The sequence below is a fragment of the Protopterus annectens genome, chromosome 5.part0, assembly GCF_019279795.1.
Source record: "Protopterus annectens isolate FY-2018-M chromosome 5.part0, PAN1.0, whole genome shotgun sequence".
NCBI lineage: Eukaryota > Metazoa > Chordata > Ceratodontiformes > Protopteridae > Protopterus > Protopterus annectens.
Genome location: NC_056735.1, coordinates 1,748,579,114 through 1,748,593,840, shown reverse-complemented (window position 1 = coordinate 1,748,593,840; position 14,727 = coordinate 1,748,579,114). Strand labels below are relative to the sequence as shown.

Below are 14,727 nucleotides of genomic sequence, written 5' to 3'. Positions count from 1 at the left end.
CTGTTTTACATACATTTTTCCCTTTTACTTTTAATGTCCTTCCAAATATTTATGACGTGAAATGTGTTATATGCTTTTCAGGTCCCCCCCCCCCACAAGTTTAACAAAATCAACAAAAGTCCAATCTTTCTACTTCTTCTTCTAAAGTTATATTTCACAAATGTGATTGATGCTTTATAATCTCACATTTATTCACTAATTTCAGTGTTGCTGGTCTCCTTCCTGTGCATTTCCATCTCCCAGCCCTAGACACGAATTCACGTCCCAGGTACTCCTTATTCTTCTAGTCAACTTCTGTATTTTTTCTGTCTGTCAGTCATATTCATTTGGAACATTGGAAAAGGTTTCACAAGCAAAAGTCTCTGTTTGAACTTTATTATCAGTAGAATGAGAAACAGAATCCCATTCTGTTTGTTGGCTCACTTTTTCTTGGACAAACTTTTGTATATCCTCCTCAGCCTGTTGTGCATAAAGAAAATGACTGATCCTCCAGGAAAAAGTATTCTGAAGACAGCTTGTTTATAGCAGCTTGAATCTCACACCTACCTCTCGACATTCCCTGATTGCTGGGATAAGTTTGCTCTACTTTCTTCAGTTTTTAATACTGTGCACTTCTGCCACAGTTTTGTCAGGATCACTTCTTTTTGCTGGTATCCTTGCATCTTTACTAATTCAAGGCTTGGCTGTTTTCACATGGCCAGGTTTGGAAGCATACACATTGATGTGCCCTTTCACTGAGCAAATCCTTTTGTGGAATACCAGTCCATTTGTCTTTTTGTGCTTTCATAAAATTAATAAAGGCTGTTCCTTCCAGTTTCTGTGATACAGTATAAAATCTCAGGTTTTGCCCACACGCTTTGTCCTCTAACTCTGCAATTTATTGCATTGTCTTTTTGTGAGCAGTCTCATACTCAGCAAGTCTTTTCTTCATTTTGACCTCTGACTTTTGCAGTTTTATCAGTTCATCTGAATAGTTGTTTAAAGATTCTTCTATTTTCCCAGCCTTTGGTTATTTGAGTTGATATACTCCTTCTGTGTTTTGTTTATTTTAATCAGCTCTGAGCACATTTGATTATTTTTTCCTCTAGATTACTGGAAGCCATGTCTTGTATCAAAGCTTTAGTTTGCTCTGGTTTTTGCTGAACAACTGCAGGATTCTTCAAACCCGGGGTGGTGGTGCTGTGGTAGCGTTGTCGCCTCACAGTAAGACGCTGTCCAGTTCGATTCTCAGCTAGAGCGTCTTCTGCATGGAGATATGCGTGAATGGGCGTACCTTCGTTGAAGGTTTTGTGTCAGGGCTGGTAACTCGACATGTAAAAATCAACTACCAATCATTAGCGGACCAGAGTTCCACTGTGGCGACCCCTACCCGGGAAAAGCCGAAAGACACAAAACTGCAGGATTTTTCCCAGTCATTGTTTTTCTTCACCTTTCCTGCTTATTTTCTTTCAGGCTCTCTTAAGTTTTTTCTTTGCTGGCATCCAGGCAGTGTACTTGCTCGCCAGTAACTGAATTTACTAAAACTGTCAGAGTTAGTGGCCCTTATCTCTCAGTTTCTTTTTCAGACTGGGAGAGGTGTACTTAAGATGCTGATCATTGTGCAACCATCTTCAGTTGGGCTCATAACATAGTTTAATATTCAGAAACAGCTAGGGATTTTCAGATCAGCATTTATTTTCTGTTTGGTATACTTTCAGTTTTACTTTCCTTCATAGGGACATGTGCAGATATCGATACTGGCCTGTGCTGTTTGTTTTACTAACCTAACTTTTCAGGGACACCTTTATCCTATTCTGAGCAGAACAGAATATTTTTAGACTCCCTTACTATCCCATTCTAGCTTCAGTGTCAGTTGTGGTCCTATGTTTATTGAGAGCAACAGAGTTTGTGTCCACATCCTACTCTGCTTTGACTTGATTTCTGATGTTGGATGCAGGGCTCTTTCTTGAGATATCCTCTCCATGTTACTGTTGACATTGAGGTCCTTCTCATTGATCCACTATTAGGCTTTGACCCCAGTTCGAGGGTTGAATGTCTCCTTGACCCCAAGTTCATTGCCTTTGATATTGATGCTAGTCTTTGGTGCCAAATCATCATCAGCCAGCTTGCCATAAAGGAGGTATTTCTGTCTGGATCCTCAGTTCATTACTCAATTTGAAGTCAAACTCATGGGTCCCAGAATTATTTCATCATTATTCTGGTAAGTGCTGGCTTTTCTTTGGTGCCAAGACATTTTTGGTGTTGAGCTCTTTGATAGTGATGGGGGGTTTAAGTTTAAGCCAACACTCCTTGTCCCCAGCTTCCAAGAGTTTTTTTTTTTTTTTTTGGTTTCAGAATTGACACTGACTCATTTTGTCAGCCTTGAGATTTGGTTATACTAATGTGAGGAAATCAAATCAAACACTGAAGGGGCTCTACTACTGCTCTCCTTTGGGGAGTCTGATAACTTGTATCCAATTCTATTTATCTCACAAATGCCATCCTATGATGTGGTTTTGCATTCTCCGTGTTTTTTTTCTCATACTTTAGTGTACCTTCCCACAGCTTGCAACTGAATCTTGAATCCCTGCCTGTTAGAAAAATATTTAATTTATATTTGTGTGATTTAGTTAGTTATTTTTGTGCAGGGCTGATGTTTTTCTCCGCTGTCTTCTATTCGAACTGTTACTGAAACTGACTGGTGACTTGGTTGTCTGTTAATTATGAATCTTACACCAGTTGTATTCAAATCACTCTCTCTTTCTCTCCTTCACAAGGTGGAGTTGTATATTCAAAGTGCTAACAGCAAACTTGCAATTACAGTTATAGCCTACAGGGAGTGCTGCTTACATATGACATGTGACTCTTCCTTACTGGGCAGGTGTTCCTACTTAGGTTTTATTCCAGGGTGTACAGCCTGAAATATTCCACAGTTATCAAATGCTCTCATCCTTCGTCCTGTCTTGTACGGAGGGCAGATCTATTTTGTAAACAGATGGATCCTGGTTGTATCTGCCTCATGTCTCTTTTTTGGTATTTTATTCAGTTTCGGTGAAATTAAAATAATAACACTTGAGATAAGTGCTGTTATTTTGCTGAGGTTGCAGGATTGCAGAACAAAACAATGGACCTGTTTCACCCAGCTTGTGGCTTTGTCAATGAATAGTAAAAACACTGTTAATGCAAATTATGTACCTTTGCCCCAACTTGTGACTAAAATAATAAAAATGAACCATGTACTCAAGCATGATGCCATCAGTAAGAGTTAGACAGGAGACTTGGTCATAATCGCATTACCACCTAGCTAGTGCGTGGCTTGCACTAGTTCCTTGCAGGGAATATGCCGCTGCATTTTCATTAAAAGTCATAAATAGATTAGATTAGTAAGGGACTTCTTTCTGAAGCTCTGCTGTTATACTAAATGTACTTAGAACTGTACTTTTATTTACCACTGAGGGACAAGTTAACTTTATTTGCCAGTTAATACATAAGTGCTTTTGGAAGCTAGTCCTATGGTTAATCTCTGAGGTCAGGTTAGACCTGTGGACTTTAAGGTTGCTTTTGTTATGAGATTCAAAAGTGGACTCAGATTGTAAAGGACTGTGTATCGTTTGAGCTTTGAACTCTAATGTTTCACTACTCTGTTTCCGATAGTGGGACATGATTTCTAACTGTTACTTTAACAATATTTTTGTAGTGTTTGTGTATACAGACATTGCACATGCATGTTTGCGTACAAGTTGAATTATGTATGCAGCAAGACATATGAGGTAGTTTGTGTGGTAATATTACTACATGCTCAGGGGTTTTGGCTCACATCTTGCAACTCGTGGGTAAGCAGTGATGTCATCCCCCAAGTGCCTTATTGCACTTGAAAAATGGGCATCTGTGTTTTATTTATTTGCTATTTAAATTTTAAATTTAGTAGTTGAAAGTTATATATTCTGTAGTGTACTTTAAAAGTAAAATTGTTCCTCTGTCCATTTTAACAAATTTTTGTGCTGAGTTGTAACTTTTAAACTTTATGGAATTTTGTATGAAATTTATTTATTGGCATTTGTTTACTGGGAAGGTCCACTGGGCCAAGATAGCCCATTTTCAGTAGTGGCCCGAGGAGAAAAGCTCCAGCACAGAAATTGGTACATATTACCACAAATTTTAAGAAAATCTCAATAAAAGAATACAAAAAATGGGTTAATGCTTAAACCAATAAACAATATAATATAGATTCTTACTAGAAAGAGTCTAGAGAGAATAATGAAAATACATGGAAATGATCATGGTAGTCATTTTATGGACCTCTCTGTCAGACTTTTATGTGATACAGTTTGTTAGTTATGTTGGCGTGCCATCCATTTGATTATCAGAATGTGATTAAAGTCAGGAAAATTTGTATTTTCAGATCCTTCCAGTGTGCCATCTTCTATGGTGTCTTCCTCAGCTCCCTCTGTGTACAGTGTGCAAGCGCTCACCCATCTGGCTGAGGTATGTACAGCAACTCAGACTGTAGCCTTTACTCAGAAATATTTCTTTCATTGTGTCATTGCTGATATAATAAATATGCATTATGGAGCATTGCTCTTTTGTTATGTTATAAAAATATGTGACAGTAGTGCAAAGTTAAGACGAAGAAGCCTGAGTGCATTTCCTTTGCCCTCATCTGTAACATTGCAGTAATATTCCTGGTCTGAGTATGTTTACACATCCTAACCACTGGTGTTAAATAGTTGCAGCACTATTTTTAGATATAAACATTTGATACAGCTTCACATAACTTATTCTTATTTAGACTCATGGAAATGGGCATAATCAACAATACAGTCGGTTAATTTAAAAGTAATCTAAGCCACTGAACACAGTGTGCATGCTGAACTAATAAACGTTCGTCACATCAGCAAATAACAGTCACACAAGGTTCGATGTTAAGATCATTAATCTCTAATATATTCACAAATAAAATGCCTACACCCTCTCAATCTGCTGGTCTAATCCAATATGCAGATGGCTCAGAGCAAATATGCACAACCTGTTAAGCCAACAGCTCCAAGATGACCTACAGCATTCTTATACACTGCAACAATGTAGTTTACACCTACATCCAAATTAAACTAAGCAAAGCTATTTTCACCTCTAGCCGAGCAAATTACAGCAACTTAAAATATTATCAATCAATAAAATTACAGTCAAGTTAATAAGAAATGCCAAACTACTAAAAGTATTAATTGATCATAATTTTAAGGTTTCTTTAGCACATCCAACACATGGTTAAAAATAATAAAACAACCATAAACTAGGATTTTGTTAAAAAGTCATTACCTTCTTAACAGAAAATGCACACACCTCTCTACTCCCTGACATAGGCATTGATGGCTTTAGTATCACTTGGGGCTACTCTCCACAGTGGTGACCCACCTCCCCAGCTCTTCAATTAAGGAGCAAAAAAAAAAAAAAAGACTGTTTGTTATGCTTACTCACCAACCATGTGTCCAGGTACATGCCCCCTCCCTCTTGCTACTCATCAACAATGGAAGAGCAAAAAAAAAAGCTCCGCAATCAGATACCTGGAGCTTTGGAAATGCAGAACTATTCGGGTCCCATTTCTGCGCTATGCTCTTGACCCTCCTTTCTCAGATTTTTAAACAAAACAAAAAGAAAAAAAATCTATTGTTCTTTTAAACTGTAGCAAACTGTTAGCAGTTACTGCAGTTTACACCCTGCACAGTGTGATAGTGGGCTTAAGCTTTGCTTTAAAAAAAATGAAGTAAATGTTTCTTTTGTTTTTCAACTGTAGCAAAAGGTGTGCAACAAATGTAATACGCAGATGTTCTTCATTCCACATTGCTGCAGTCCTAACTATTGGGTAGTCCGCTGTCCAGTCGGCCCGAATACCAAAGTATATGGCTGACGTCGGTCAGGGCGCATTAGACTGACGTCAGTACGTCAGGGTACTAATGCGCATGACCGACGTCATATCCTCAGTCTTTTTTGCCGCATGGTCCGATGCAGAAGCAATTTTGCGAGTGCAGGTTGGCGTTCTGAAAGTTTCTGAAGTTAGAGTTTCAGACCGAATCAAAGTTGGCTAAGTACCCCGTTGGGGAATATTTTGTTTTTTTCTTGCCTCAGTATTTAACCGGATGTCAGAAAAAGTGAATAACTGTATTTCTTGTGGGAAACAGATACCTCATAGGGATTACCATACTTTGTGTATACCTTGTTTAGGGCCTGAGCACGGCGTTGTTGGATGCCGCTCTTGTGCTAGATTTAACAAACGCACTATTAAGAGAAGGTTAGACTGTGCCAGGTTAGTTTTGGGAAGCGTTGTAATTATAAAATGCCGCCGGAGGCTCCGGCGCCGCTTGCCAAAAAGCGCAAGGACAAAGCAGCAAAGCCTAGAGTGGAAGAACCGACAGTCCCAGGCGCCGGATCTTTAGAAGGCTCAGTGGAGCCGGAGGTTTTGCCAGGTGTTTCTTTGGAGTCTCAGGAGAGACTTTACTGTTACAGGATGTATCCTCGCAGGAAGTAGGCCAGGCTGAGGGGGCTTCTCAGGTGGCTGTTCTTCCCTCTCTACCTAAGGTGGTTAGAGACTCCCTTCTGTTTCCAAGGCTTCTTTGAGAGGCAGGCCAAGTTTAACTTCAGTGGGGTTTCTCCTAGTGCTTCAGGGTCTTTGCCTAAGAAACATATGCTTAAAATGGCAGAGGATTTGATTACTATGATTAGAGGTTCTATGCCCCTCCTGATAAGAGGCCTAGGGTGGAACCTGAGTTTGAGAGTTTTGAGCAATGTTCGAGGCTTCTGAGTCTTCGGCTGAAGACTTGCAGGAGTATCCTCCTTATTCTGATTCTGATGTGGATGATTCTACTCCTTCAGCTTCTCCTCCTGAGGATTTTTCATTTTCAGAGACTCTGCATTCCATGAGGGAGCATTTTAAATGGGAAGGTCAAGATTTCTTTGATTCCAGGAAGAGGCTTAGGGAATTCTTGTTTTACCCCAGCATAGGCCTTTAGCTATACCTCCTGTTCTGAATGTGGTGGAAGATGTTTTTGCAGAGGCTTCCCTCAATCCTGATTCTTTGCCTCCTGCCCCAGTTAAACCGGATAGGTACTATAGGGTGCCTGAAGCTCATAAGTATCTTTTAAGAGTCCTAGGGCAGACCCGAAACTGTCTCTCAGGGGCCTAAAGGTGTGAAGGCCTCTGTTGTTAAAAATCCTGTTCCTCCTGATAAAGAGGCAAGGGCTTTGGATAGATGGGGAAAGAAAGTGTATACTTCTTCCACTTTAGCCATGAGGGCGTTGAATTGTCAGTTTCACATGTTAAAATATCAGAATTATCTCCTTTCACAATTGAAATCTAAGGTGGATGCTCTGGCAGAAGGTATTGAGTGTAAAGAGTTGCAGGATTTAGTTCATGTGTCTGAACAGGTGGGTAAACATTCCTTGCAATGTGGTTTTGATGCTGTGCAGGCCTCCTCGAGGATGGCTGCCACTGGTTCTGTTCTTCGTAGGCATGCCTGGTTGAGAGATCAGAATTTAGCTGAGCATGTTAAAACAAGGATTTTGGATGCTCCTTTGCAGTCTGATGTGTTGTTTGGTTCGCCTGTGGAAGCAGTCTTAAAGAAAATGGAGGACAAGGCTAAGTCTATGCAAACTGTTAAGGATTTTTTGCAGGTGCAGCCTCCGAAGTTTAGTAGAAATTGGCCTACTAAGGGATGGACTTATCCTGCTTATGATTCCCAGTCTAGGGGTAGGTCTAGACGTGGTAGGGGCAGAGCTCAAGGTTCTTTTAGGCCTAGGACAGGGAGTTCCCCTGCTCAGACTTCTGGTGAGGGCAGGGGTCAGTCCTTTCGTAAGCAGACCCAATGACCTGCCTTTTCAGCTGCCAGTACATTCTCGCCTGGCAGCACCTTTGGGAGGAAGGCTGTCTCTTTTCAAAGAAAATTGGGATTTAATTACCCAAGACAGATGGGTTCTGGATATCATTCACCACGGTTACAGGTTTTATTTCCATACCATGCCTCCTTTCAAAGGCATGCCAGACATTCCTCCTCTACAAAGACAAGAGGCTCACAAGCAAATTTCTCTGTTGCTCCACATAGGGGCCATTCAGCCAGTTCCTGTGCCAGAAAGGGGCCTAGGATTTTATTCTCGCCTGTTCCTAGTACCGAAGAAGGGGAACACGTGGAGGCCAATTTTGGATTTATCTATCCTCAACACTTATCTGGACATTCCCAAGTTCAAAATGTTGACGTTACAACAGCTTTTACCTCTGCTGGGCAAGGATCACTGGATGGTAACTTTAGATCTCAAGGAAGCTTACCTTCATGTGCCTATAAGACTAAGTTGCAGGAAGTATCTGCGTTTTCGAGCTGGAAATTCTCATTATCAGTTCTCTGCATTGCCCTTTGGCTTATCCACTGCGCCCAGAGTATTCACAAAGGTTCTGGCTCCAGTGATAGCTTACTTCAGGCTAAAAGGAATTCAAATCTATCCTTACTTGGACGACTGCCTGATTCTAGCTCAAGAAAAGGAAGACCTTCTACAGCATTTGGATTATGTCATAGCAGTGCTAAGATGCCTAGGGTATTCTGTGAACGAAATAAAGTCCAGTCTAGTACCCTCTCAAGACATGTGCTTTCTGGGTGTGAGACTGAATACAGCAGCCCAGATGGCCTTTTTAACCCCGGACAAACAAAAGAATCTTTCCAGTTACTTCCATCAACTATCTCTTCAGTCCGGGCTGACTGCAAGGACAGTCCTTCAAGCCTTAGGGTTCATGGCATCTTGTATTCTGGTGCTTCCCAATGCCAAACTGCATATGAGGAAGCTGCAATGGTATCTCAAAATGTATGGACACAGCACTGCCAGGATTTGGACACTGTCATTCAAATAATACCTTGCATTCAAAAGGAATTTTGTGGTGGGCTCAGGAATGTCACCTAAACAAGGGACTCTCTGTGACCCGGCCAGAGGCGAGTCAGATTCTAACGACAGATGCCTCAGACATTGCTTGGGGAGCTCATCTAAATGGAAAGTGGATACAAGACAAGTGGCCTGCCAGACTACAGCATCTACATATCAACATGAAAGAGATGTTAGCAGTCCAGTTTGCATTAATGGCTTTCAAGGAGTTACTTCTTCCAGGGCAGGTGTTGATTCTAACAGACAACACAACTGTCATGTGGTGCATCAACAAACAAGGGGGAACACATTCTTACCCATTGTGCAGGCAAGCAATGATTTTATGGGAGACTGCGCTCAGCTTGCAACTAACTCTTCAGGCAAGGTTTCTGCCGGAGCACAGAACTCCTTAGCAGATGTGTTAAGCAGACAAATCATGGATCCCCACGAGTGGAAACTGGATCTTCATGTATTTCAAAATTGACAGTGTCATGGGGAACTCCAGACATAGATCTGTTCGCTTCTCCACTAAACCACCAGCTGCCAAAGTTTTGCACAAAGAGGTTTCATCACACAGCTTGGAAAGTGGATGCTCTTTCTTTCAGTTGGAAAAATCTTCATGTGTATGCTTTTCCACCTCTGCCTCTTCTCCCAAAGGTGCTTCTAAAGGTCAGACAAGACAAGCCAAGGATGATTTTAATAGCTCCAGATTGGCCTCGGCAGCACTGGTACCCATTACTGAGGAGTCTGGTAAGGAAGCCTCCATGGCCTTTACCCTTGATTCCACACCTGTTGTCTCAGAGGGACGGTCACCTGCTCAATGTCAAGCTTCAATCTCTTCATCTAACAGCCTGGCATATTCTGTTTTGAAAGACAGCAGGTCTCAACTTCCTCAACAAGTTTTAAATGTGATTATGGAAGCCAGAAGACCTAGTACAAGGAAAGTGTACGCAGAAAAATGGAAGAGATTTTTATTTTGGAGTGCAGCAAACAATTTGGAGATTTCTGAGCCTAATTTGAGTGTGGCTCTTCAATATCTTACTGAGTTATTGGACAAAGGTTTGTCTTTCTCTTCCATTAAGATTCATGCTGCAGCAATTTCAGCTCACTATGATTGTGACCCACCATTGTTTTCGCATCCTTTGTTCAAGCAATTTCTTAGAGGGGCAAAGAATATAAGACCCCCGTAGAGCTCCTACTCCTGCTTGGGATCTCAATTTTGTGTTGGAGAAACTTACTCTACAACCTTTTGAGCCTGCGGCTACTGCTGAATTGAAATATTTGTCATGGAAGACTGCTTTTTTGTTGGCCATTACTTCTGCAAGAAGGGTTTCTGAGTTGCAGGCCCTTATGGCGGTAGAGCCTTTTTTGATTTTTCATAAGGATAGGGTTTCTTTACGTACTAATCCTTCCTTTATGCCTAAGGTGGTTTCTAGTGTGGCTTTAAACCAAACTATTCATTTGCCTACTTTTTATGCAGATCCCCAAAATAAAGGGAAAAGATTTTGCACACTTTAGATGTACACAGGCAATTGCGTTATTATTTGAGCAGGACTAAGGATTTTAGGCAGTCTCAGCAGTTGTTTGTTTCTTTTGCTTTGGGTTCGCAGGGCAAGCCTGTGTCAAAACAAACTATTTCTAGGTGGATTGGGTTTTGCATTGCATTTTGTTATTCCCATCATGGCAAGGAGATTCCAGCTGGAATTAGGCCTCATTCCACTAGGGCTACTGCCACTTCTACAGCATTTCTAAGGGGTGGCCACTAAGGATATTTTGGAGGCAGCTACTTGGAGTTCAGTGCATACTTTCTCTAAGCATTATCACCTTCCTCTCTACTCTAAGTCTAGGGCTGGTTTTGCCACAGCTATTTTGCAAGGCATGTTGTCAGTTCCTGCTTCCTTATGATTTGCCAGCCTCCCTTACCTCTGCTTTGGGATTCTACCCAATAGTTAGGACTGCAGCAATGTGGAATGAAGAACATAGTACAGTTTTGTACCTACCATAAATGTAGATGTTCGAGGATCCACATTGCTGCAGTCCAATTTACCTCCCTCCTTCCCCTCTGTGTTTAAGGGTGGTTGTGTAGGTGAGGTTATATTCTGGTAATTTTGTATATATTGTACATATTTTTGGTGCAGGTATGTTTGGAATTTTTGGTTTTGGCCTTAGCTTTTCAGGGTCTTCTGACATCTGGGGCAAGAAAAGACTGAGGATATGACGTCGGTCATGCGCATTAGTACCCTGACGTACTGACGTCAGTCTAATGCGCCCTGACCGACGTCAGCCATATACTTTGGTATTCGGGCCGACTGGACAGCGGACTACCCAATAGTTAGGACTGCAGCAATGTGGATCCTCGAACATCTACATTTATGGTAGGTACAAAACTGTACTTTTCTACAGTTTAGACCACACAGAAAGTGCTACAGAGCTCTGGTTTTGCTTAAAAATAGAAAAAAATGTTTTTTTTTACTTTTAAACTGTGTCAGACTGCTTGCTACAAACATAGCAAGCAGTTACTATGTTTAGACCACACAGAGAACTAGAGCACTCAGGTTTGACTGCAAATGCAATACTGGCTTTTAAAAGACAATATGCATTAAAGAGTGATTGGGATGATGGATGGATGGGATGGCCAGTCATACCCCCTCACACTTTGCTCCTGAGGTAGTTGCCCCTTTGCCCTGCCTAGCTACACTACTGCTCCCTAATCTACTGCTCCCTAATCTCCTCTGTGCCTCATAATTTTCCCCTAAAATACTTTTTTCCTCGTCTCTGATGCTCACCTGCTGCATACTCAACCCAACATGTGTCAGCTGAGAATGGGCCATCACTACAAAGGATCAGTGTAGTAGGGAATTTTCTTTTTGCCTCCATGCCCACCAACCATCAAGCCTGTGCTTATGGTTCTTGAGCCCCTTTGTTAACATGCTACTGGGAAGTCACCAGCATGAGGGCTGCCTGTGACCAGAAGGGACATAATCTAGTCAGCCATGAAAGTTGTTTGTGTCCTCACCAGTATCCTGGCAATGAAGGGATTTATAGTTAGACAGTAATCCTACCCTGGTGGCTGATGTGATCATCTGCATCACAGCAGAGTGTTCAATACACCCCTCCTTCTACTGCCTATATGCAGTGTGGGTTTTCATCTCCAACTTGAAAGCCTCAGGCCCATATTCCTGATCCTGGCCATTTTGGTGCCTTGCAAGCCTTCATTTGCTTGATGGTGATTGGCCAACCAAAGACACCATTCCTTTCCACCACAATGGTGAGCAAGCATCAACCTCTGACTTTCATCCTCCAGGCTCTTTCAATGCCTAAGCTGCTACTCAAACTCAAGTCATCAAGGTCATAATCATGGCTTCATTCCTGTACAACAGAGGGCCAGGCAGGGAGTTTCTTCACACTACGTGACCTGAGTACAAGGCTAAGAGGACCTGAAGCCTTAATCTCTGACACATAGAAGGATGGTGAGACTTGTCTTCCTGATAGAGCCATTTGGAGAAATATTCAGGTTTATGAAGTCTTCTATGCCTGCGACCCTCTTGCCTTATTCCAAGAAATGTCTCCGTGATTACTGGAGGAAAATAAATCGTTGTCCGTGATTTCCACAGCATTGACTGGACCCAATCAGTTGATGTTTGCAGTCACCTAGCAGTTCAACTCTGTGCACTCACTTAAATGATAACTCGAGATTCAATCAGACAATACCTTTGTGAAGGAGAGTACCTTAGACTGGGTACTTGTTTCAGCTCCAGAAAGTGTAGTCCTGCCAGAATCATGACATATGCTATTGGTGACCACTTTCCAACTTTTGTTGCTTGGAATCATGCAAAACTTAATTTTGCAGAAGCTGGATTTAACTTTGTACTTAAGTGCCATACTTAAATTCTGTTTTCCTCAGCACCTTAAATAATATGGCATTACATGTCAAAGGCATGTCCATTCAATGAGTCCGTCAGTCATATTGCTTAAAGTAAAATCTGTTGTGACAGAAGAGACTACTTTTGGGCCATCTGCTGTACTTTTGGGCCATCTGCTGTATATTTATGTTGAAATCTGGCCATGCAAAATTCAGAGTAGCATAAAATTGTAAGTAATAAGCTGCTCTTGTCAGTAAGAAGCACTGTCTTGATAAACTGTGTCAGTAATCTCACAAAAGAAAATTGCCCAACTTCTTCATCCTGGCTATAGGTGTATAGGTAGTTACTAGGTTTTTAGTCCAGGGAACCATTGAGTAGACTAGCCCAAATTCCTAGATGCCCCCAAGTTCTGTCTGCTTAAGAGGTTTGCTGAAGGTCACACAGTCAGCTTCTGTTTGCTATATCCACTTTTATGACTATTAAAAAAACTTCCAGTTAATTTAATGATTGTCTCTAGTGTGTCTTCCTCTCAGCTACTGACATTCGCTCACATCTAGTTCATGTATAGTTAGTTACAAGGCTTGCAGTCCAGGAGACTAATAAAGAGTGTAATCCAATTGCCCCAAAGCACTGTCTGGTTAAGTGACTTGCTCAGGATTAAACTGTAGACAAATGAAGACGGGGGGGGGGGGTCCATCCCTGTGTCATAGGAAGTAGGTTGTTAACAGCTCATAGCCTTAAAGACCATCACTAACTGCCAGACATCTTTTTATATAATTTCTGTTGACTTGGTACACAGATTTCTGAACAAATTGAAACCAAGGGCTACCACATTTGACAGTCTTACCCCTAAAATGTGCAACTATTTCAACACATTGATTGTCTATTCTATTAACATGCTCATTAATCATTCTGTTAAACAAGGCTGTGTCCCTCAGTCTGGAAATTGGCTCTTGTAGGTTCATTTCACAATGGTTGTCTGTCAGTTAGTATACAGTTGTCAACCTACTGCCCTGTTATCCACTCTGTCTGAAGTATTACTGCAGTGTTTTCACCTACAATGTTTGAAGCACCAAGTAAGCTAATAACATTATTTCTGATTCCCAACATAGATTTTTGCTTAACCTTGACACCAATATGGCCCTGTTGAACTTGGTGAAACTCATTTGAACCATCTAGACATCAATAATTTAATTGCTACCATATACTGGATTTTTCCAAAGCATTTTACACTGTCACAAAACTCCTTTGGAGATCTTGGTCTGCCTCATTCTCACCATTAGTGCCACCTAATGGTTCTGTGACTCCCTAACAAACAGATGGCATATTGTGTGGTAGAACAGTACTGTCTCTCTTTTCTTGGCTATGGTCATCAGAGTCCTTCAGGGTTCAGTAGTAAACTGGGGTTAATCATTCTGATGACTGCTCATTCGTTATACTGATGGTTTGACTCTTCTTGTAGCTGTTCATAGTACTGTGTCTGTCAGCGGAAAATTACAGAACAGATTCCATAGCTTCAAGCCTCATTTCCTGATTTAGGTCTGTACTTCGGTGTCAGCAAAATAAAATTCTTATTGTTCCATCTAAGAACCAGTTGAGCAACTGTGCCACAACATTTTTCATAGCCAGTGATACTTCTGTTTCTACTAAGTCTCAGTATTGTCTTACTTGTCTCATCTTTAGTTGAAAATGTTAGCTCAAGAAGGCATCATAATTGTGTTTTTGATAACCAGTTTACATTTTATTGCATGTGAATTATGTATCAGGATTATCCAGTAACTTGGTAGATTTTATAAGGTCTAAGCATTTCTTACCTTAAGTTCATATTTACCTCATTCCTTATTTAGTCTGCACTATTCCTTCCTGCATAACTACCATCCCTTCATCGTGAGCTCAAAGAAATGGTAGAATAGCCTGATTTGCCATAATCCATCACTGTAAGAACAATCGTTGCTTATCACTATGTGCCCTTCATTAGTTAGAACTTGATC

General features: G+C 41.2%; 1 protein-coding gene across 1 annotated transcript in view; it reads left to right on the top strand.

Moving 5' to 3' along the window:
* Positions 1–14,727, top strand: part of DOP1B (DOP1 leucine zipper like protein B) — a 2,336,114-nt gene that overhangs the window by 1,803,977 nt on the left and 517,410 nt on the right. The window contains exon 28 of the mRNA XM_044071549.1: positions 4,382–4,464. Coding sequence (XP_043927484.1) covers positions 4,382–4,464 — 83 coding nt within the window. The remainder of the gene's footprint in view (positions 1–4,381; positions 4,465–14,727) is intronic.